This window comes from Coturnix japonica, chromosome 2 (assembly GCF_054131305.1).
Source record: "Coturnix japonica strain WE chromosome 2, WE-NBRP24, whole genome shotgun sequence".
Classification (NCBI taxonomy): domain Eukaryota; kingdom Metazoa; phylum Chordata; class Aves; order Galliformes; family Phasianidae; genus Coturnix; species Coturnix japonica.
The window spans coordinates 63425854-63450221 of record NC_140664.1 but is presented as its reverse complement, the minus strand read 5'-3'; the positions used below and the strand labels follow the sequence as shown (position 1 = coordinate 63450221).

At 38.9% G+C, this 24368-nt stretch overlaps 2 protein-coding genes across 40 annotated transcripts in view; one reads left to right on the top strand and one right to left on the bottom strand.

Moving 5' to 3' along the window:
* BBS9 (Bardet-Biedl syndrome 9) overlaps positions 1-4153 on the bottom strand; it is a 257151-nt gene extending 252998 nt beyond the window's left edge. For 17 of the 22 annotated variants that reach the window (XM_015855026.3, XM_085539999.1, XM_085539992.1 and 14 more), the window contains exons 1-4: positions 4042-4153; positions 2797-2911; positions 1712-1862; positions 664-728 (exon numbers count right to left, since the gene is read on the bottom strand). In XM_015855026.3, coding sequence (XP_015710512.2) covers positions 664-728; positions 1712-1862; positions 2797-2902 — 322 coding nt within the window. In that variant the 5' untranslated portion in view covers positions 2903-2911; positions 4042-4153. Of the gene's footprint in view, positions 1-663; positions 729-1711; positions 1863-2796; positions 2912-3877 lie in introns of all 22 variants that reach the window. The other 5 variants (XM_085539988.1, XM_085539990.1, XM_085539994.1 and 2 more) reach the window with 2 other exon arrangements.
* Positions 3581-23538, top strand: NT5C3A (5'-nucleotidase, cytosolic IIIA). 18 transcript variants are annotated; one of them, XR_014943498.1, is made up of 12 exons: positions 3705-4254; positions 9473-9567; positions 13255-13361; positions 15778-15826; positions 19414-19512; positions 19922-19991; positions 20693-20739; positions 21126-21211; positions 21463-21552; positions 22074-22236; positions 22581-22781; positions 23201-23538. XR_014943498.1 is itself a non-coding variant. In XM_085540015.1 (11 exons), exons 3-11 carry the CDS (start codon positions 13260-13262, stop codon positions 23300-23302), a joined length of 960 nt encoding a protein of 319 aa, XP_085396141.1. In that variant the 5' UTR covers positions 4213-4254; positions 9473-9567; positions 13255-13259; the 3' UTR covers positions 23303-23538. The 18 variants fall into 18 exon arrangements, 15 of the variants coding, with proteins under 15 accessions (XP_085396141.1, XP_085396143.1, XP_085396149.1 ...); XM_085540015.1 differs by lacking the exon at positions 15778-15826 and having other exon boundaries at positions 4213-4254; XM_015855036.3 differs by lacking the exons at positions 3705-4254; positions 9473-9567 and adding an exon at positions 4441-4658.
* The last annotated feature ends 830 nt before the right edge of the window (positions 23539-24368 follow it).

The following is a 24368-nucleotide window of genomic DNA, read 5'->3' as shown; positions in this document are numbered from 1 at the left end:
TGAGCAACCTGATCTAGCTATCTAGACATCTAACAGATGTCCCTGTTCATTGCAGGGGAGATGGACTAGATGACCTTTAAAGATCCCTTGAACTCAATTCTGTGATTCTGTGAAATAACTATAAGAATTGTTTTACATTTCAGAAGATAAATAAGTTGTCCTTAAACAACTATTTGACCATCAGCATCTTGGACAGTAACTCCTATTTTCAAAATTGTAATAACAGTCATTGACAAGCACTTTAACTCAGACAAATCCTTCCAGCTTTCATACGCTGACACAAAACAAGCTAAGACTCATATCTAATTTCTGTGAGCAATGCCAGGACTTCAAAAAGTCAGATCAACTCCATCTTCCTGTCGGAGAGTAACTAGAATACCACAGAGAAAAAAGCAGGACTCCAGCAATGCCCACTACACATACACTTCACAGCATCTCATGCACTGAGCAGGTCACCAGATCTATTAACTACAAGGAAATATTTTGACATAATTACTAATATCTCTTCTTCACACGAGTGAGAAAGGGAATGTGCCTGAAGCTCTTCAAGGGTGATGAGAAAACACTCTGCATATACTGAGTTTAGCATTTAACCTAATCCAGCTTCAGAATGTACTTAAAAAGAAATAATAATCACAAGATACCTTGCATCTGTAAACTAACCTGAAGCAGCATACACACAGAGTCTTCGGCAGTGCAGCACAGCCAGATGAAGCCCTTCAGTACCTCTATTCACAATAAAACAATAATAATTAAAAAAAAATAAACAGGGAGGAAAAAAAGAATTGTTTTCAGATAAAATTCAAGTTAAATGCATGAGGAAAAATTCAAGCAATGTGTCAAAATTACTTTCAGGTTTTGGCAAGATCACAGGTTTGTGATTATTAGGTGCCGACCTAAAACAACCTACTCTCCCAAAAATTTACACTTCAGTACTTGAAGCTAGTTGCAAAATTAAGATGAACCCTTATAGAACATTTCCCCCCCCCTATATTTCTGCATAAAAAGCACACCAACTATTTTCCCAGGTCAGCTTGAAATTCTTTCTGAACAAGGAATTAATTAACAAAAATTAACAAGAACTAACAAGAATCTTGTTAATCAATTAACAATAATTAAATTAACTAGAAGATCATCATTTCAAGCAAATACTATCCAGCAGCCATATACATTGTTTTTAAAATACACTTTTGTACTAGAGGCATGGAAACTAAGTGAATTAAACAATAACGAAGAAGTTATAAAACTTGGAATTCTACACTCATCTTCTCCCTTCCTCCAAATTAAGTAGTTTCTCTCCTCTACCCAGCCACTTATTTCTACTAAATTCATTAAAAATCTTCAATTCTCTATCAACCCCCCAAAAAAAAAAAAAGAAAATGGCAATATTACATCTTAAGACACTGGAATTACAAGAAAGTATTGCTGGCATGCTTTCTGAATACCCAAAAGTCTTCAGTATAACTTTTCTCCTGTTCTGTGTACTTCGAGAAAATAGCATAAGTTCCTGAAAAATTTTCCTCTAGTTAGGCATTAAGTCAAATAGAAATGATCCAATAAAGCAGACCAAATGCATACTATAATATTCACAGATATGTTCAATAGGCATCAAGGTGGAAGCTAAAACCATTTCACACCACCCAAAACAGGAAAAGAAAACCACACCTAAGCCTTAAACAGTAATTGGCAAAACAGGCTGTTATTAACTTACGAAACAAATTTTCCCACTTCCACCTGTAGTATTGGTTCTCGTAACTGCACTTCCAAGAGCAAGTCCTCAGCTTGCACTTCATCTCCAGGTTTCACAGGATGTGGATTAAAGATACGGAGATACCCCATGTGACTGCCCACAATAATTTTATCTACAAGAAATAACCAGATGAGATTACAAAGTACAATAGTACACATAAAATTAATCTTATTTCTGAATAGCTCCAAAGAACTCCCTAAAAGGACACGGCACTTACATGGCTTAATTAACATTTTCTATGCTCTGTCTTCCATGTCAGAGTAACTAAGTTAACAAGAATTAGTGTTTATTCCCCCGGTAAGACCTGACGACAAAGGGTGCAATACAGCAAACAGTTTCATTTTTTTCCCCACAAAGAAAAGTTTCAGCCCATAACACCGTCAGTCCATTCTTACTGAAAAAAGGTCACACAAAACAGTAACATAGCTCTAATTCATTCATTCTTCTGAAAAAGGAAGAAAAAGAAAAGTCTGCTGACAGTGAAATAAAACTCAAGAACCCACAGTGAGCAAAAATCTTGAATCAAATGAAAAATCATGAATAAGAAGTTTAAGTTCTCAAATATTTGCACAAGAACACTCACTGATAGCAAAGATCATGAACTACTGTAGATCCGTTCTCAAAGAGGCCTCATGTCAGCTCCATACTTCATTTTCATATTACTAGTGGCTACACAGAAAAGCAGGGTTTCCTCAGTCACTTATTTCAATGCCCTCATATTTTCCAGGCACAAAAGGCTGTACGCTTGTTTAAAGCACATTCTTATTAACTCTCACCCTCTGTATGCTGTTTTAAAGAAAATATCTACCACTGATAAAAGAGAAAACATTACTGCTGAAGAATTAAGATGCTTGGAAGGGAAATACAAAGACAAAAGCATTGAATGTGTCTTGCCAAGTCTACAGAGACACACTAAAGATAGCAGACCTTAAACTAACTAGCCAATTAGCTTGGCTAACAAGTTTTCAGTACACGTTGCTTTGGTAACAAAACTTGCTGCTTGCTGCATAGCTTAGAAGTCATTAGTCAAGTAATCCTGGATTTACCTTGGCCACTATTATCGACATCAGCAACACACAGACAGCCTTGATCAAATTCTTCCTTCTCCCCAAGTACGGTGGACCACCAGTCTCGAGCTTTAAACAACGACATTCTTCTTCACTGAAGAGGAAGCAAATTGTTGTTAAAACCTATACTAACATGCACTTCACTTCAAACAAGCCTCCTTTCTTCCAATAACAACAGCTTTCACTATGTGTATATCATCTCTCAGCTTCACACTGCTCCAGCAGGAGCCAGATGAATGTTAATCTCAGATGTTTCTGGTTGAGTATTTAAGAAAAAAAAGTATCTTGTCACAAGTTCATAGCCTGACTGTGACAGAATAACATGAAGGGGGAAAAAAAAGCAAGAAAGCTGCATCTTTTAAAAAGTGTCAAAAAAAGTCAAAGGAAGAAGCATTAAAAAGGTAAATTAGAAGCCTTTACAGTTACAGAACTGAGATTCCCTTATCAAGGAGAAAAATGAAAAAGCACGCTCAGATCTGTCCCTGTTCATCACAGGGGAGATGGACTAGATGACCTTTTAGGTTCCTTTCTGACTGAAACAATTCTATGATTCTGAAGGTGGACTTCCATATGAGTTTATTTTAGAGAAGAAAATGAAGCTATAAAAGGTAGCAAAACCTACACTGAGTAATTGCCTTGCAGATGCCCCAGTGACGCACCCAAAGTCGGTCAAACAGGGCACAAATCAGCTTTTCCATTCCTCACCTGCTGCTATTTTAAGCAACAGCAGAGAAATCCTCCTGCAGGCAGCCCGACAGAAACATCACCCCAGCTCAAAACTCACAGCTTCCAGCCTGTGCTTTGAGGCTAAGTCAAACCTGTTACACTTTGTAACGCATTGCACAAGATGCAGCCACCATGGCACGGGTGGAGGATAATCTGGAATGGTAGAACAGCTCAGAATGGCAGTGACCTTAATGCCCATTCTATTCCAATTCGCCTGCCACGCAGCAGCCGAGGCTGCCCAGAGCCCCATCCAGCCCGGCTCTGAACACCTCCAGGGATGGGCACTTCTCCAGGCAGCACCTCACCGCGCTCTGTGTAAAACCAAAGTAATAACCTGGGGAAGACAAGTTTCCTTCCACTCAGATGGAGTCCTTCTTGCTTCGTGCCCGTCCTCTCACAGCTCTGCACTTGGACGCCCCAGCCTCAATCCCCGGAACCCAAACCCCAATCCCAGACATCACAGCGGGACGAGGGCGTCGAGAAGCGGCGGGAGCTTACCAGACCGGCAGCAGAGCGAGAGGCCGCACGGAGCGCAGGGACTCCCGGCCACACGCCGTGGCCGCCCTCGGGACGCGGAGGCCGGCAGCGCCTCGGGCGCCGTTGCCGTGACAACGTGCGGCACGGTTGTGCTGGGAAACGTAGTAGGGCGCCGCCGGAAGTGTGGCCTGCGCGCCGGGTTCTCCCACTACAGCCCGCGGGGGGGGATAGAAGGTAAGCGGGGAAGGAGGAGGTTCAGCTGCGTTCCTCCGGAGCTTCCTCAGCTCCCGCTGGGCACTCTCCCTTCTCACAGCTCTCATCGGAACCTTTCCGTGCTCTGACGCGCGTTCCCGCTGCACGCGGTGTCCCCGGGCTCCCCCTTTCACGCTCGTGGTTCCGCCCGCACGCAGCGCCCCGCGTGGAGTCCCGTAGTGCGCGCCCGCCGGGCGGGCTGAGGGTGCTGTGTGCTGTGTGCTGTGTGTTGTATGTTGTGTGCTGTCATGGACCGAGCGGCCGTGGCCAAGATGGGGGCGGTGGCCAGCGCCAGCGTGTGCGCCCTGGTGGGCGGCGTGGTGCTGGCCCAGTACATCTTCACCATGAAGAAGAAGACGGGCAGGAAGACGAAGATCATCGAGATGGTACGTGGGAGCGGCCGGGTTCGGGCGGGCGCCGGGTTCGGTAGCTCCTGAAGGGCGTGTTCGGCCCTCTGTGAAACTGGGAAGCAAAAAGATGGAGCCGTCTCGGTGTTGGCTTTGGTAGATGTGTTGTTATTCAAATGACCGCTGGTGTAAAGTTAGGTGTAAAGGGACGTAGCGCAGGCGATATGCTGGTGCCCCCCATAGCCTTCACACATCGCGTTTATCTATGGGTGTCACCGTGCTGAAGGGCTGAACAGAAATCAGCACGGCCTTTTGTGCTGGCTGCTGGCTGTTCTTTGATTCCCTGCGGGACCTCGCTAAGAAGCTCAGGTGTTTTGATTGAGTTAAACACGGAAACACGAAGAGTTGGCTGAGAACAGTCAGAACTGTGTATGCAGAGCGGGGCGTCTCACTTGGCTGTGGTACACGACATTGAGCAGTAGAAGTCATTCAGTGCTGTGTTTGATATTGTGGGCCCAGAGAAGAATTCCAGCCGGTGTTCTTAATCACAGCCCTCGTGCCTGCTGCCGGATAAAGTATTTCAGTGGTGTTTGCAGTCATCCATCACATTGCTCAGTGATCTGAGTGGAATGTTTTGCTTTTGGTTTCTGTGAGGTCCCGTACAGAGCAGAGATTGGCAGTCTAGATAGTGTTTTGTTGGGTTTGTTGTAAAGATTTTGCCTTTGCTACTGAAATATATACATATATTGTGTCAATGACAAATGGATTTCTAATAAATGAATCTCTCAGGTAACATTTTCAATTACATGAATCTGTGATCCTAAATAGATAGTTCTGACAGTCCTGCTTTTAGGATCACAGCTGTTCAGAACTTTCAAGTTACAAGAGAAAGGCAGAGCTTGATCCAAGGGTGGCAGCTTTTTTGTATGAAAATATTTTAGTGATACTATGACTAGTATAGTATGATAGAGATACTATATATCAATGTGATCTGCTCGCTCCCAGAGCTGTCGTTTCAACTGACAGTCAAATTGTCATCTCCCTCTGTTAATTTCTTTAGTACATCAGCTGCAAGTCTTCTTCAAGGAGTATTTTCCATGAACATATATAATTAGGCTGGGATGTTTCTCTTACTTCAACATAAGGAAATTATGTAAATGTCATGCCAAGGATTTCAGTCTGTCAAATAAGGGAGAAAATGCATGTAAGTGTTAATTTTACCTGAATGTTTTGTATTCTGGAGAAGTTTCTGAAATGGTTTTATGAGTTTTGCAGGGTTCAAGATTTCCTGGAGAGAAATAAGTGAAAACAGTAAGAAACGAGGTAGCTGTTACTTATCTCCCTTCTTTAAGAAGTAACGGAAAGTATTCTGTGAGCATGACTGTCATAAGGTTGTGTGCAAAGGCTTTATTATTATTTTCCTTTACTTGCCAGTCACTGGCAAGAGTGGCTTCTTGTTTTATAAGTGACCAGGGTAATGACTGCTGTTAGTCAGCAACCTCCAAGTGGAGAAGGAAATGAAGGAGTGTATAAGATGTAGTATATTGATGACACTATCTTTCAGGAATCTAAACTGCTAGTATGTGAAATCCTGTCAGGCAAGTGTTTCTTTCCTCTACCAAGGCAAAGATGAGTTTGAGCCTCAGCAAATGGGAATCAAAAAGCGGAATGGAAGGAATATGGACACTCTCATGTATCATGTGGGACTTACTGGGTGTTGCTGGAAATTTACCAGCAATGATAATTGTACCTGTTGAGGTAAAAATGACACAACTTGTGTTAAATTGTCAGGGCAGGTCTGGAAAATGTTTCAAATCTTTTGCTTCAAGAAATGTGAATGTCTGCCTCTTACCAGTTACTGGCACTTGAATGAATACCATTCATAGGCAAATTACCTATTTTGTTCTGTCTTGCCTAGTTGTAATTCATGCTAATTGTCTTCAACACGTCAATCCCCTTTCCTCTTTCTCCATGCGTGCATACAAGCATACTGTTTTCCAGTGTGCTGAAGGCTGTGAAGAGTAAGCCTTTAGAGATTATAAGGAAAAACAGCCTGAGAGAGGAACAGCCTGATAGACCTTATTGCTGTGGGCTGGTGCAGTTGTCAGAAGGTGCTTAATTCTCGAGCTTGTAGGAAGTGCAGCTGCAGTAGACAGTGCCGAACAGCAGGTGGCTGCGGTGTGCACTTCCCATCAGTTGCAGAGGGACTCTCTGAATGTGGATTAACACTCTTTACAAATAACTTGTCATTTAATATGCCCTGTCCAGCAACAACCGGCATTTCCTGGCCACTGCTGTCTCCAGATCAGACATGTACAGCTGAACTGCTGTCTCCTGGAGCGGCAGCTATGTCTGCTGCCTGTTAAACGCTCAGCACCGAAACTTGGCTGTTCCCATCACATGCTGACTGCAGCCAAGAGGCAGAAATAGCTCACAGCCACTTTCCCCACCCTCTTTTTCTAACTAGCATGCAGTGAGATATAAGGACAGACAAGTCTGGGCAAAATAATTTGCTGAGTATACTGTAGTTATAGGTATGAAGAATAAAACTTCGGATATCAAGACAGCCTTTTACTCTGGGCTCCTTCCAGACAAATTGCTGTGCAGCAGTTGGTCTGCAGTGAGATCCTGGTGTAGAGGTCTTCATATGACAGTCGTGTTGACAAGTTGCAGTTGTTTTCTCTTACCAAGAAGTACTCAGCAATGATCAGCTGCTTTCGAACATCAAAGAACTTACCACAGTCGCTGCAGGCAGCTTCTTAGTCCCTTGTCAGTCATGCAGCACTTTGTCTAGTACTGCCATTAATTTGGCATCTGTGGCTGTTGTGCTGATCTCCTCTATCACTGACAAAGTTTCTGACCGTTTAAAAAATCATACATCCTTCCTTGTAAGTCCATTTTCCTAATCTGACCGCCCAAGGTACTGAGACTCTTGTATTTGAATGTTAAAAAAGTATTGACAGTTAGATTAGATGATCTTGTAGGTCCTTTCCAACCTTGCGATTCTGTGATTCTAGAAGTGGACATGTGCTTAAGGCTGCAACTCACAGGTCAAAAGTGAGACCACTTGTGTTTAAATCCTGAAATAACTGTATTCATTTTGTTCAGTAATGCCAGCAAAGTCAGAATTGCACCAAGTAACTAAATGCAAACAACAAATACAAGGGAACTGTTGAGTAATACTTATGTAAACTCTGTATATTATACACAGTGGTGGACGGAAATGTGGCTTCTGCTTTCAGATATGCCAGTCTTTAAGTAGAATGTTCTTAGAGTGGAATTATTCTAGTTTTTTGTTTGTTTGTTTGTTTGTTTTTAAGTTATGTAGGGCATAACCCAGACTTGGACACTGAGTATTCACTAAGTGTCTAAATACAGAATTTCAGACTTATGATGCTTCTGGGTTGTGGTTTAAGACAGCAGGTAGTTAAACATTACAGTCTGTCATACAGTCCCCCTCTATGCAGTAGGACTGGGGAGAGAATCAGGGGAAAAAGAAAGTAATGCACAACCCAACTGCTTACCACCCTCTGACCAGTGCCTGGCCAATCCCCTAGCAGCAGCAGTGTCCTGTTCCCCAACCCACAGCCAACTCCACTCCATTCTGCAGTTTCCTTACATTATGTCATATGATATGGAATATTAGTAGGGAATATCCCCTTGGCCAGTTCAGGTCAGCTGTCCTGGTTCTGTCCCCCTCCCCTCAGCCTTCTGTGCCCTCCATACCCCTCACTGGCAGGACAGTACCAGAAGCTGAGGAACTGAAGTGTCTTGGGCTCCATGCAGCACCGTGTAGCAACAACTGCAACATGGGAATGTCATCAACACTGTTTTTCTCCTAAAGTCAAAACGTAACATCCTACCAGACACTATGAAGAAAAAAGAAATCAATTCTGCTCCAGCTAAAACCATGACATTTCGCTGCCAAGAAAGGTTCTTGATTTAACTTATTCTTTCTAATTTTTCCTTACTTATTAGCTATAGTTTCCTTTTACCCTCTTATACTAGGAACTAATTGCCTGCTCTGTAAATTGGATTGGTGAAATAATCCAGATTTATTGGAGCTTTTGTTTTCTACATGAGTTTGTGGTTCTCCACTATGATGCTCAGACAGAATGAGTACCACTGAAATGTACTATTAACCTCGTTCTTTCCAAGTTCTTGCTCTTTGGTGGAAACTTAATAGTTGTCAGACTGTATTTTTACACTTAGCAGATATTAACAGTTAGTTGTTTCCTAGGGTTTAGTACATCAGTACATTAGCGGTAGTAATGTAGTACGTTGTATAGTAGTAACACAGAAGCAGTAGCATTGATACAAAGTGTTTTGAACGTGTCCTGTATCCCTTCCACAGAGCAAATCCAGAGGTAAAGAAATAAAAGACGTCCTGTTGTATTTTTGAATGGATCAGATAGCCAGAAACACCCACGAGGCACTGGGACACAGATGCAAAACAATGTGTTACTCTTCTGGTCATCCTGCTGTCTATTACTCTTAACATGAGTGTCTGGCAGCTGCAATTCATGTCTAGAAGTCAGTGAATTATTTTTTTTATTATTATTTTTTGAGATGTTTAAGTGAAGGTCTGTACTGTAAGAGACCATAGCAGTTAAAAAATTAATTAGTCTCAGCATGTAACTTTAACTGCGGTATTATATTAACACAGCAATCTTTCGTGAGAATTTTAGTGTCTGGTAATATATTATGGGTTAAACTTTGTCCTGCTGACTTGGCTTTCAGACTGGGTCCTGCAACTCTGCCATTCAAGGGTCAGAGTTTATTTGATCTAGATACAGAATTCTTAGGCTTGGTGAATCTAAGCTTTTTTTTTTTCTTCTTCTTCTTGCAAGCAGATAAGAGGAGAATCAACAGCAACTGTTTCAGTCCAGGCCTTGGGTTTAATGCAAGCTCCATTCTAGACAGCATTACACGGGAAGCTTCTAGGAAGGCAAGCACTTGTTTTTAAATTCTTTTATTGTATGTACCCATAGACATAATACAGGGTATTTCATAATAAAAAGTATACATGCAAATGTAGTGTTTGGAAAGTAAAAGTACATCTCATTAAAGTTATATAATTATACAAGCTGAGCTTCTGCACATCTAATAGCTAACTAAGGATTTATAAATATACGGCTGTGTCTACGTACTGTCAGTACTTAGGATTGGATACTGTTTGACTAGATATTTTGTAGAGGGATTAGTTCTACCAACAGCCTCACGTGTAAGCCTTTTTCCAGTATTCCCAGTTAAGGTAGGGAGTCCTGTATTGCATTTGATCTTTCAGCTGCAAGTTTAGCTATCCATCATACATTTGATTGCACATGTGTCTGGAGTAGAACAGCACTAATAACTTTTTATAGTTCAATCATAAATGGCCAATCTGTAGATGACCTCTTGTGTCATAAAGAAGGATTGGTTTTGGATGAGTTCTGGAAAATCTGTTTTGAATAAGGCTGCTAAACACGTCCTCGGATACATTACTGACCTCTAAAATCTGTTCTGTGTGTGCATTATTTTTACCATTTTTGAAACATGATAGTTGAGAAGCCAAAACACACTCTCACACTCTCATCTCCGACGGTACTGCTGAATCTTAAAAGTCTCTACATTGAGGGTTTTTTGTTCTGAAGGCAGGATTCTTGCCCTCATTTTGTCCTTACCAGTCCAGAATGAAATCCATTTCTGAGCTTTTTTTTTTCTACCAAGTGCTATTCATGCTGTTTCTGTTTAAACAATCTCTTACATATCTACATTCCTTGCAAGTTAACTCTGTAATACATACACATGCATTCATATACATACTGTGCTTTGTATTGCGTCATACCAACTATAAGTATGGCTAGCATTTTTTACAGTAAAACCTCTACCAGAAAAGTTAGTTTACCTATGATTCCTGCAAGACGTCCTTCCAAAGCTTTATTTAGCCCAATTTCATTAAGCTGAACACTTATCCATATGGTTGTTATTTACAAATACATAAAGCAATTGCTGGCAGCAGTATGATGCTCATCAACTCAACTTAATAGGGCATGAGGAAAAATCATGTTTGAATTACTTTTATTTTTTCCTCTTTTTTGGGTATGTTTTTCTGCTCTGTTTGAATGTTTGAGTGCTGAGGTTCAGTTTTTCCCTGTTTCCTAATTTGCAATATACATATTGGCAGGTCCTATTACAAAAGCAAAAATTGGAAGAAAATTCCTTAACGTATAACAGTGATTCTGCAAGGGTTTCCTTAAAATTGGGAAATTTTATGTGTAGGTATATTCAGTTCAGTTGTAGTAGGCTCGCTAATCAAGGCTGAAAGGTAGTAAGCTCATGAAAAGCTCAAGTTTATCCTGTAGAAGCATTCAATGAGCTCTGTTTTCTGTAGTAAATTCTAAAGAACAGAAAAGACCTTAACATGACTTCTTTCTTGATCTCTCCAAACTGATTTGAGTTTAGTTGAAGTATTCAGCTTTTTACTTAAAGGTCAGCTGATTTGCTTACATAGCTTATCTGTGCCCTGTTCATTTCTTTTCCCAAGGAAATAAGTTGAACGTAGGGCAGAGGTAAAACTCACAGAACTAGTCTGTCTTTGCTTTAGACTAGAAACTTTCAGTACTTTGAAAGCATCCTGAATCTCTACAAACCAAGTTCATTTAACACACCACCAGATGAAAGTAGAACCTTTTCATAGTCTTGTATTGCCAACAAATCACCCAGTGTTTCAAGCTTTGCTCTTTTTTGTTTTCAGTCTTTTTCTGCTTACAGTATTCTGCAGTTGAGTTACATGGTCCTTTGGCCTTCAGCCAAAGAAAGAAGGTTAAAATAGAAGCTATCTGTTGAAATGGCAATACCTCTTCCATTTCTGGCTCTCAAAATACATTTAAATGACCTTCGGCATTGTGAAAGTAGACATACCACTCTGGATGTTGTTTCCCTCTCTTTGTAAAAGAAACAGTAATTCTACTTCACCTCTTAGCAGGAGTTAAATGCCAAACAGCAAGTGTCTCAACTTGGCAGTAGCTGAACAAAGTCAGTAGTAGCCACTTGTTCTCTGGTAGTCAGTTGTGTAAAGCACAACATGCAAAGATTTCCTGGAGCTGTAAATACCATTTCCTTTATTTTGTCTATAAGAAGTTTCATGTACTGTATTTTCACTAAAGTGAAAGCATGCTGTTATTAGAGATAGTGTAGATGTTTTTCTCAGAATTAGGTGTTGGCTGTATTAATGCTTACAGAAATTTTGCATCATTTTCTAACTTTTGCTAATACCGTATTTGTACATTTAAAATGCCAATTCAGTGTTCAGTATCAGCTGAAGTTTTCGCTGGTTCACTGGATCAAACTACAGTGTACAGCTGATAAAATGGAGGCACTCTCTGTAGGTCACAGTCTGGGGAAACCTGACAGACTGCATACTGGCCTACAGTTGGAACGCGGGCACAAAGCTTCTATGGATCCACTGTACCATTCAGAAAACATCCTCTGATCGATTTAGTTTTTCATTTGTTTAATACAGAAAAACAGCAGCACATATTCCTTAAAAGGAAATTTTCTTAGCTAAAGATATTTCTAGAATCCTGGTCATGTGTTATGTTTGCTGTGTTTGTAGTTAGTCTGAAATTGTTATCACAAACCTAAGGTTGAACATGAATTAGAATATAGCATAGGGAAGCTTGTTGTTGCTACAGCTGTGGAGTTACCTTCATGTGACACATTCAAGCCTTTACAAGTGGGAGCATGGTTAGAAAATGCCTCCTTCCTCCTCTTAAAAATAAAATACATCCTCCTTATCACTTAGTTACACTCTTTGATCTGGCAGTAAGCCCAATGACTACCTTCTGCAAGTATGTCGAGTCAGCGTGCCACTCAGAAGCCCTGACAAACAAACCTCCTTGATTTCCTGTTTCAGTATTGCCTGCTTACTTAAAGTCAAAGCAGAGGGATCACTTAAGTGATCCATTTGCTGCTTTCCTCCTTTGGAGCAGTCCAAATTTGCCTACTGCATCCATGAAAGCTGTTCATTCAGTGAAGGTCAAAGGTTTTGTTGTTGGTGCACCAGCTGATCATCTGTATGCCGTCGGGCTGCACTGCTGAGCATAACAAACTGCTGTGCAGTGCTGATGTGCGTCACAGGACCCTGGGGTTTTGCACGGGGATTAGTCAGGCTGTATTTGGAAACGCCCTCAACTGCACCTTGCGCTGCTATATTAGTGTTTCCCAAGCAAGAGGAATTTTCTTTTGCTTCTGCAGCTGCTCCTGCAAAACCCTCCGGTAAGTGTGCACAGCTTGTCAACAGGACCAAATGTCTTCTGCTTGCATTTTTAAGCCTGATTTAAGAGATGAGGCGTTGTGTATGATTGTTTACCATGAGAAACTGTATTTCTAAAATATATATTTGTTAGCTTAGAAATGACAAGAGCACTGAAGGAATAAATATGTTTACCATTTTTTTATTGAATAGGATAACTCAATTTGCATTCTTCTACTTTGAAACATGTATCAGAGCAGTATTAAGCGTGGGTATTTTCAGGGTGGTCTGGCTGTGTACCTTGCATGTCTGCTTTTATTTCTATACAGCAGGAATAGCAAACATTACGTAATATAGCAGACCAATTCTTAAAAGGATTTGGTTGATTTTTGTTGGCAGCCTGTATGCAAGCCCTGCATCTCTGGACTCTGCTTTCCACCTATGCAGTTGCAGTAGGACAAAATCAAGGACAGAAGAATCAGGAGTGCCCTAAGCTCAACGCACAGGTACTCTCCTTTAAAAGCACAAGAGAAAACACTGTTGTCATGTTTTCTGTAAACACTCCTTTCAGATTTTTATGTTTTGTGTTTTTTTATTTTGTTTTTTTTTAATCAAACTAAATATCAGAATCCACCACACTAAGTGGAAGAAAAGATGTAAATAAGCAAAATAAAGCAGGAAAAAATACATATTTAGTGTGCATCATACTCTGCTTCTTAAAATAGCTTAGGTAGTCAAGCCACACAGTTATTTCACATAGCCAGGGGAACTCTAGTTCTGCAAGATATTTTAATGCAACTGTGAAGATATTCAGTGTTCTGGTGTTTCATTTCCATACTAACGTTTACCTATTTACTCTGTAAAAGTTGTCCTAAGGCTATTTCTTGGCAAAACTACCAATAGCAAAACTTAATTGTTAATATTTATGGGTAATTTCTCACCGTATTTGAGTTTACATGTAATGAACATGAGCTGCAGTATGTTTTTGATTTGGGTCATCAGGAATTGAAAAATACTGTCCTGAGTTCAGCTCATGGTAGTGGACTCCATAATCACTAGTGCCGTTCTCTTGCCTAGCTGCACACAGTGGAGTGATCAGTGAGACCCCACTCTCCTGCTGTAACTTTTGGTGCTCCTGTCTAAAAGAGAGCTGGGGCTGCTGAGAGAAAATTGTTGTGCTCCAAGATCGAAAGTCAAGTTGTCTGAAATAAAGGCAGTGATCTGTATTTGAGCACATTGAAGCGCTGTATGAGCACATACAGACAGAGGAAAACATACACACACATCCCTTATTGTAGCTTTTGTTCCAGCCACAGTGTGGCTTCTTGCATTTCAAGTATTGCAAATAGCAGAAGTTACATGATGCTAGCTTGCTTTTTAAACTTTTTTTTTCCTAAACTTTGTTTTTAGTGTAAGCAGATAAAAATAGAGCTATGTAATATCGTCAAAAGGGAAATGGAAAATAAAAATGGAAATTTAAAAAAAAATGGAAAGAAAATGGAAAATAGGATATATTTATCAATTAAAGGATGTGCCCTTTTTCTTTATAATTTCACCTAACGCACTTTCTGCCACCAAGAACACCAAGATCCAATATTCTGTAACTTGCCAGGGTATCAGTTCTCGCAGCTATCACTTATATCATACCCTGCCTTTTTTGGTATCCGTCCACAAGTAAGTATATGTGATAGCTAGTCATAGACCTTGGAATTGGGCATTTGCAGTTCCCAAAATAAACATCATTTATAGCATTTTACCTAGAAATTAGCACAGGCTAGACAATTAACAAATAATCAAGCCTTAACTATTTTTTCATTTTAACTTGCATTTTTCTTGTTCACAAATAATGTTAATGGATCCCTCTTGTTGCAAGCCCATTCTTGCCTGTTCTCTGTATCATAAGTTAATTGGTTTGGAGCTTAGTCTAGCACAAGTTTCCTTCCAAGCTGTCGGAGCAAAATCACATAATACTTGAAAATCACAAACTATCAGTAGTGTCATGCTAGTTCTTATTCATTTTCTTATCACTTCAGTGACATTGTGGTCATCTAAAGTACTCGCTCCATTGTTGAGAATTGTAGAAAAGTCTCCTTAATATTTTACCCACCTGTGATGCTCGGTGTTTTCGTAGCAATGCTTTTTGTGATGCATCCATACTAGTTCAGTCTTTGTAAAAAAAAGAGAAAACTTTGTGTCTGCCAAGTCGTGCATTCTTACAGGGGTATTTGGAAAAAACTCAGGCAAAGTATTTTTATATGTCCTTGTCTGAAGCACTGCTTAGCAGACTCATGCTGATGATCTCTTATATTTTTAGTTGTTACAAGGTAATATTTCCTTCTATTTATCTATATTTTGTTGTGAAATAAGCCACCTCTCTATGTGCTTAGGATAGCAAGTCATTCATCATCTCATTCTTCCCCAACAAAAATTACAGATAGTAAAGCTACCTAAGGTTCCACAGCTGTCCTTCACATAGGTGTATTTTTATTAGTTACTACTTTAATTGACTTTTTTTCATTTCTTTTTAATCACAGGAAATATTTTTACCTTACTGGGCAGCAGGGGGGATTCAGAAGTTCAGTATATTCTTAACTCCAGAATATGTGTACACAAGGGTACCATATTAGTGATTATCACCAGCTCTTGTTCAATAGTCTGAGCTGCATATGCTTAGATATACAGTCTCAAGTACTGATGATATATATAAGCAGCACTCAAATACAACATGAAAGCAACTCTGCACACTTGCGGAACAATTATATATAGGAAACTAAAAAAAATAATAAAGTTCAAAATGGTCTTCACAGTATGTACCTTTCCTGTTAATTTAACCCAGCTACATAGATGTATGTCTCATGTACTAAATAGATATGTTATGCTCAGAACTGGCATTGTTGTAAATGACCATTCTGTGGTTTGTAGGACGGGGATTTCCACACCTGCGTGAATCCAATATTGTTCATTCGTCAAGGTATGAATATAACATTGTTCACTACAAAAGAATTTCCTACATCCTTAGTTCAGTTACTTGCTATCAAAAATAATCCCATCTTTTTATCCTTTTCATAAATCAAATAAAGCTAAGCCTTAAAATAATCATCTTCATTTTTATCCTTGTTGCTTCTCTTTGAAAGCTCCTTAAAAACATTTAAGACTAGAAACTTAAATATGCTTGTGGCCAGCATATATGCCAGCCACAAATTACCTTTGGGAGTTATCAACTTTTAACATAGGCTTCCAAAAGCTACCGGTCTCTATGAGCTATTTCAATAATGTACTGATGTGCTAGAAAATAAAACTCTTCTCACACCTTTATAAAATGACAGAATAAAGAAGGTCACTCAGGTATCATGATGAAATATGAATTTCTTTTCCTGTGCTTACATAGTTTTAGTCTTGTACATAGAAGCTCCTTGCTCCTAAAAGGATTCTTATCTTTGCTAGGTGCCCTGGAGTATTTTTATTTGAATGTTTCTCCATATAGAATCACAGGATGGCTTGGGTTGGAAGGTATCTCCAAGGCAATCTAGTTCTAACTCCCCTGCCACAGGCAGGCTTGCCAGCCACTGTATCAGGTTCTAGATCAGATGGCCCAGGGCCCCATCCAACCTGGCCTTGAGCACCTCCAGGTATTAGCATCCACAGCCTCTCTGGGCAGCCTATTCCAGAACCTTACCACCCTCTCAGGGAAAAACTTTCCCCTGACATCGAATCCAAATATCCCCTCTTTTAGTTTAAAACCATTACCCCTTGTCTTATCACTACCTACCTGTATAGAAAACTGATTTCCCCCCTGCTTATATGCTTCCTTTAAATATATACGTTCTTTCCTGTCAACTGGTGCATCAGAATTATGGGCCTTCTGCACATGTTGAGTTGAATACTAGAGCTTTATTGAGCAATCTGTAGAAACACAACTTCTATCACATTACTTACACTTCTCTAATTAGCATTATTTCACACTTTGTTCTTTTATCTGTGTTACCAGTTCCATCCAATTTGAATCCGTTTGTCTGTTTCAACTATGAAGAATGGTAAATACAGAATAAAAAAGCAACAGTAAGACTGAGCAGAAGACAGTGAGACACAGGAGAAGACAGTTTGTTAGAAAAATGGTGATTGCTTATTAAGTAGTTCCATTTACATCTAATATGATAAAGCCCAAGTAAAATAATTGTTCTTAAAAGTTCAGTTGCAAATGTGAACACAAGGAAGTAGCCATCAAGACAGTAGCTCTTTCGTCATACTGTACTTGTATGGGGCATTGAGTTTTATCAGATTGGATAGTGAAAACTTGGGTTTGACAGTGAGCATACCAGTGGTAGTGAAATTTCATGGGTTGTGCTCATTGCAAAAGACCTTTTTTCCCTCTAAATTAAGATACTACTCTTCACCTGACTTCAGTTCTTTTATAGAAATGAAAAATGCATTAGAAATAACCAAAAAAAGTGACCTTGAGAGTAAAACTTTACAACATCAAAGCAGGAAACTTTCATCATACTCAAAATCTTAAGCAATCTCTTAACATAATCTGCCGAATTCTTTACTAAGGGTGGTGTTTCAAAAACTTACAAAAGGCCTCTGCTAGTAAAGCACTTGCAAGCAGTCTAGCTTTCCTCATGCAGTCTCTCCTTGTGATTTCTTCATCTCCACCAACAACTACTCTGTTTAGATCAGGTACATTATGAAGCCTGTTGCTTAGTAGCTAAGTAAGCCCAATAATATTTGAACTACTTCTTACAAAAAAAAAAAAAAAAAAAAAAAAAAAAAAAAAAAAAAAAAAAAAAAAAAGAACATTTAGATTTCACTTTGTTTAACTTTTGCATTCCAGATCTAAAAGTATACATATAATATGCTTCCCAAAAGTCAAAGGAATTGGATTAGTCAATTCACAGTGAAAGGTTTATAAAACAGTCAAATTGCATTGTCTTTCATTGTAGAGAAACAATTGCTATATACCACCGAGTAACTCGTAAGGTTTGGTTTACCAGCACAATGTGAAATACAAAAGAAATACTGGAATACACCTCTAAAGGGTTGCAGGTTGTCAGCATTTTGGTTTATGCAGCTAGATCACTTTATGTACATCTACGTATAACAGTGAAATAATATCTGTAAATGCTTTACAGATACATCTCTCATAAGATGAGGGAATTCTTTAATAGGTATCTTTCACAAAGGTACTTCGTACTTATTGGCTTTCTTGGTGAATCCCAATCTGGGATGCAGTTGACGGCTGGAAATTAATCCAGATGTACCTTTTTTTTTTTTAATTTGCTGTGTTAATGAAATTAACAGGGCACTGCAGCTGCACAGAAAAGGACAATTACCGCGGGTTAGAATGTATCACGTATGCTATGGCAAAGACTTTTTCTTTATATTTCTCACATCTGCAGAAAAACAGAAAAACCCTACATCTTCCAAACTGAATAAAAGAAATGCGGGTTTCTTTTCTTTATGAGGCTTATAAAGGTAGCAGGTACCCTGCCATGACTTGAGAATTGTTGGCAAGGTACTCTGGTATATGCAAGACTTTTTTTAACCTAAAAAATTATCAAAGACTCACAATTAGAGTTTTAGAAGGGTCTCCGTTTTCTGTTTTCATTACCTTCTTTGTGGACATCAGCCAGAAATTGGCTATTAAATTAAAATTATTTGTCATGTTTGACAAATGGGAGCATTGGTGTGGAAGAAGCAGTACAATCTAGCATGTACAACTACTTGTTTCTAGCTAAATGTAATTAGAGAAGAGTATCTGGCAATTACCAACTGTATTTGAGTCAATATTACCATATTATTTCTAACAAAATATATCAAATATATATGTGAAGGTATTATGTGAAAGGTCAAAGTAGCCTTTCAGTTGAGGCCATTTCAGGGCAGAAAGATGGTAACTGAGATACGGGTGTGTTGAAGAATGTTATGATTCAAACAAATGGGCCAGGACAAAATCAAGAACTGTAAGAGATGTGGAAAAATGTGCCTTGTAAAAGAAAATTGAAGCAACCAGGTTTCTTTAGTTCACAAAGAGGGAAGAATTACTCGAGTAAGAATGTGTGAAAAAGAATACTTTACTCCAAGCTGAATTAGCTGAAATTAGAGGAAGAAGTGTTTGATAAAGATTAAGCTAACTTTTCTGAACGTAAAGATAGTTGAGCAGTAGAATACTGTCTTGGGAAAAATAACAGGTCTGTCAGTAGAGCTTGTGTGGAATGGGTCAGACAAATGCCTGCTGAGAATGATGTAGCTGTAATAGTTTGCAAAGTGGATGGTAGATAATATTGAACAATACTTTCAGCTCCTTTTCCCTCACGCGGGAGGATCTTTTCTATTACAAATGCATGTGTTTGTAATAGCTAAAGAGACGACCAAAAACTGTACGCAGACATAAATGAATGCTTGCAAAAAGTTTTCTATTTCTTGTCATTTTTAACTTTCCTTCCTGTCCTGTGTATGAAATGGTGTCATGTGAAACAGCAGAGCTTCCAGACAGATGGACAACAGGTATTGCTTGCTCCCCAGCAGGTATATTTCTGTCTTTGTTCTTACTCTTCACAGATGCCAGAATTTCAGAAGAAGACAGTCCACATTAAGGACCCGGGGAGAGTAGAAGAGATTATTTGTGGCCTCATCAAAGGAGGAGCTGCTAAACTTCAGGTAAAAATAGTAAAAGGTGTAACTAGTTCAGAATGAAAGTAATCATATGATTGTTGCTGCGTGCCAAAAATAGTCTGATCTATATATAACAAATCAGCCTTCAGGTAATCTCCAAAACTTGACATCTGTTAACTCTTTTAACAGGCCTTAATCCAACTGTAATTCAGCCAGACGGTAGTCAAGTAAATGATATAAATATGCAAGCTTAGTATTTTCAGGATGTACTCCAATCAAAGGAATTTAGAATAACAGTTTTCTTAGAAAAAAATTATGGCATATTGTGGCTTATCTTATAGTAAAACAGGTTTCTGTGAAAAATATGCTACTCAACTGCAACAGAATTTCTATCCATTCTTTATTTTGTCCCTCTGTGTTGTAAGACAGTTTTGCTTTTTCTTTCCTTAAATAGATTATTACAGATTTTGATATGACATTAAGTAGATTTTCCTACAATGGAAAAAGATGTCCAACTTGTCATAGTGAGTACTTTTTTTTTTTTTTTTTAATATGGATTGGTTCATTCACTCCTTTCAGTTTTTCTTAGAATTTAATTTTCTGTCTATTATTATTTCTAAACACGTGAGATTTTTATATTGACTTGTTACTGAGGCTGCACATCCTAGTAAAGTAAGAGAGTCTGCGTGTAAGTGAGAGTCTGTGTGTTGTATACATATATATTTTAATTACTATCCATGTGAATTAAATTCAGTTGTCATTCACTATTACAAAAGAAGATCTGAGCTACAAGAAGTTAGTGACTAGATATGGTAGGGTTGACTTCTGTTGTTGAAAAGCCCATAATAGTCCTGACACCTGCAAGAATCAAATAGTAAACTCCTTGGAATTCTTGACATTTTTGTGCTGTAGCCATCTAGAACAAATGACAATAATTTAATAATGAAGTAGGGATCTTAAAACGTAGGTTGCCTGATAATTATTTCAGAAACACTTAAATCTCAAGAAGTAAGAGGCTTGTCATTGACCTTCTAATATGAGAGGAAGATAGTAATATCATGCTTGTGAAGATAAATGTGCCTCTTATTGGTTGATGGCAAGAAAAGCTCTGAGGAAACATGATGGTATGTTGTCAAACATTGTCTTCTGTGCCATTCACAGCATTGTATAGTGAAGTGAATAAAACGTTATGTCTTGTTTAACACTTCTTTTTCCACCTCTCCAGACATCATTGATAACTCTAAGCTCATCACAGAGGAATGCCGGAAAAAGGTAAATGAAAAAAACATACCAGCTGCTTGTTTGTTGTACAGACAACTGGTTTTATCCCTGGCTGTACTGGGCCAGCATTATGAAACAGGATACTTTAATACTTGAAGCTCTGAGATCTCTCTGGCTCCCTGTAAAGCATCCAGTCACTAACAGAAGTGAATAGAAATACTTCTATTCTTGATAGCAGCATATAGTTTAGTTTAGCATCCAGTTTTTTCTGAGTAGATAGATCTGCAATCTGACTTTTTACGTGTACAAAGAGTATTTAAGATTCCATTTTATTTAAATAATGTATTTAGAATTTAAGAAGTTTGGAATGATTAGACTAAATACCAAGTACTATTTTATAAAGATACATTAAACATCTGTGTTTTATTTTCCTTCAGTTATTGCAGCTGAAAGAAACATACTATGCTATTGAAATTGACCCAGCCCTCACTATTGAAGAAAAATATCCATATATGGTAGAATGGTAAGAGAAATCTCCTGTATTCTTATTGTGTTAAAATTAGACTTAATAATAGATTCGATTTAAAAATAAGTAAGTTTTTTAAAATGAAATTAATGGTAGTAATTAGCTGTAACGCATTAACTTAATTAATCTCCTGATTGTTACGCTACTGTTTTTGTTTTGCTGTTAATATGAGGTAACAAAAATAAAAAACACAGGATGCTTTTGGTAATGACAGGTGAGTTGCCTGACTTATTTTTCTTATGTTCTAGGTACAATAAATCTCATGCACTACTCATTGAACAAGGCTTACAAAAGGATAAGTTTGCAGAAGTTGTGAGAGAATCTGATGTTATGCTGAAGTAAGTTTCTTTTGATTTGAATAATTCTCTTTTGAAACCATTTCTGCATGTTCTTACTGTGTGTTTTTATGGGGGGAAAATATTCCTGAGAAAGTGACATCTTATTCTTGGAATGTAGAGAACTCTTCATATCCTTTCAGAGAGGCTGAAGTATGTGTAGATTGAATCTTCATTCACAGGCTAAAATTTCCTCCAAACCTTTCATGATAATAAAGACGTTCAGCGTCAGTGCAGAGAAGCATGTGCAAATAATATCTTGTTCCTGGAATACTGTACCTAGTTACAATGTGGGTATTGAAAACTAAAAACCTTTCAGAAAAGAGTGACAAGAACATTGTCAGACTAGAGCTGGTAGTTCCTACTGATCTGAAGAGTTGAGGCAAAGGAGGAGATGAAGAGAAACGCTCACTGAAGATTAATTTTCTTTTCCAAAGATGATGTAAATGTTTTCAGAAAATTCTGATGTTTCTTGCCTTTTTTTTAAATTGAGATTTGGCTTAGATTTACATCCTGTGTTGCAGGGAAGGATACGAGAACTTCTTTGATAAGCTCAGTGAACATAATATTCCTGTGTTCATCTTTTCTGCTGGGATTGGAGACATTCTTGAGGAAGTTATCCACCAGGCTGGAGTCTACCATTCTAATGTCAAAGTTGTTTCCAATTTCATGGATTTTGATGAAAATGTAGGTATATGTGATTGCTTGTGGGATTTAGTGGCTGTTTATATATACTACGAGATGAACATTTTAATCCCTTAGATGTAGCCATCTGCCCTGCTGTAATTCATTTCCCATAAAGACAACCTTTTACTCAGCCCAGTACACCAATACTCCTCCTCCAGGCAGGGAAGATCACTGCCTCTCTAGTCTTAACAATTACAGTCACTCAGTTATTTAACTGTTATTCACCTTGCTCATAATTAGAGATACAATAGTTAGTCAAATTGTATTTACAGATTAATATCTACTTCATTCTATATTATATTTTGTCTATATAGTGCTAGAAATTACTTGTATTTTCTTAACAGGGAATCTTGAAAGGATTTAAAGGAGAACTGATTCATGTTTACAACAAACATGATGGTGCCTTGAAGAACACAGAGTACTTTAAACAACTGAAAGACAACAGTAATATCATACTGCTGGGTGATTCCCAAGGAGACTTGAGTATGGCAGATGGAGTGGCAAATGTTGAGCACATTCTTAAGATTGGCTATCTCAATGATAAAGTAAGTAGCCTCAGATCCTTGAAACTTGGAATGAAATACTTATGAACTAGCAACATGTTAATTATAATCATTAAATATCAAAGCAAGTATTTGGAAATACCAACATGTTTCATGGATTTCTTACTTCTAGTTCCTCCCAGATCCCACCTTCTAATACTGGATTGATAATTGAGCAAAACTGTAATCTTCCAAATAACAAGTTTGTCCGTGACTCTTCCCCCCCACTTTGGAAACACAATTAATGTCACCTTTCTCCTTCTTTGTCATCCTGTGGAATTCCCCTATGTGGGAGTGACATATAATTTGCATGGCTTATTTATTCTCTGAATTTGATGGAAAAAGATGACATTGTTTTAAGGACGTATGTATATTTATATTCTAAAACTAAGTGGTCTTTTCTCTGTCTCTTCCGCAATTAGGTAGATGAACTCTTGGAAAAATACATGGACTCTTATGATATTGTCTTGGTGAAAGATGAATCCCTGGAAGTTGCCAACTCCATCCTACAGAAAATCCTGTAAATTGCAGTCTCAAGTCACTGCACTCCTCCCAGGAGGCAACTGAACAGAAGAGCATAAGCGTGCAATCTTAAGTGTATCTGTTACTCATTGACAGAACTGTTTAATTTAAAACTTTTATCCTCATTTTGTTATTTTGAAGTATACGTGGTACCCATTGTCAACTAGAAGCTCCTTTGACTGCTGTTATGCTGTTCTTTATTGTCTCACACTCCTATTAAAACTAGATTTAAATTGGATTTACAGATGTGATAAACTGCTTCTGATGGGGGGTACTGTGGTTTTCTGACTTTCAATCAGGCATTTTAAAGAGCATTTTAGTAAATGTGGCTATTGTGTAAAACTGAAGATGCAAACATCAGCAGTTTTACATCAGTGGTCATGCAGCTTGCGCACACAGCATGAATGGTGCCATTCCTTTTCATTCCTTGAGGAAGTGAAATAAAACTAGGAGAGAGCTTAGATCTGCATTCTCTTCTACTAGCAAATAATACCTCAAAAAGAAAAAAAGGCCTCTCTCATGTCCAGCTTAAATGCTGACTGAGTAGCACCAGCAAGTAGCACCTTTTCCCCAGATCAGCAGACTTCTGTTACCACACCTGCTGGATCTCCCAAAACAGGAGTCTCAGAAGCCATCCATTTGAGCAGAAAACTGCTTAAAACGGGGGATGCCTGAAGGCGGGATATGGCCCTGGCTGCCTTCCATTTGAGTCATGACTCAGGCGGTGGAGGCCTGGAAGAGCTGAAAGCAGCCTGGTAGTGCCAGTGACATGAGGAGACAGAGCAGCCCGGCCTGCCAGGAGCCTGCCAGCCAAAGCCCTGGAACAGGGAGGGCTTGAAAGCACTGCCAACAGCTGCAGCATTAGCAGAGCTGCTGATCTCCCCACATATTAAAAACATAACATGCTTCAGCCACTGCTGATGCATAACTGAGAGGAGTAAAGACCTGCAAGGTAGAAATGCTGGACAGAATGAGCTGGAGGAGAGAAGGACTTGGGGCAGTGCTGAGCAAGGCCCCACCCAGCTCTAAGGGAAAGTTGCAGGGAAGCTCAGCAGGCAGTTTCTTTAA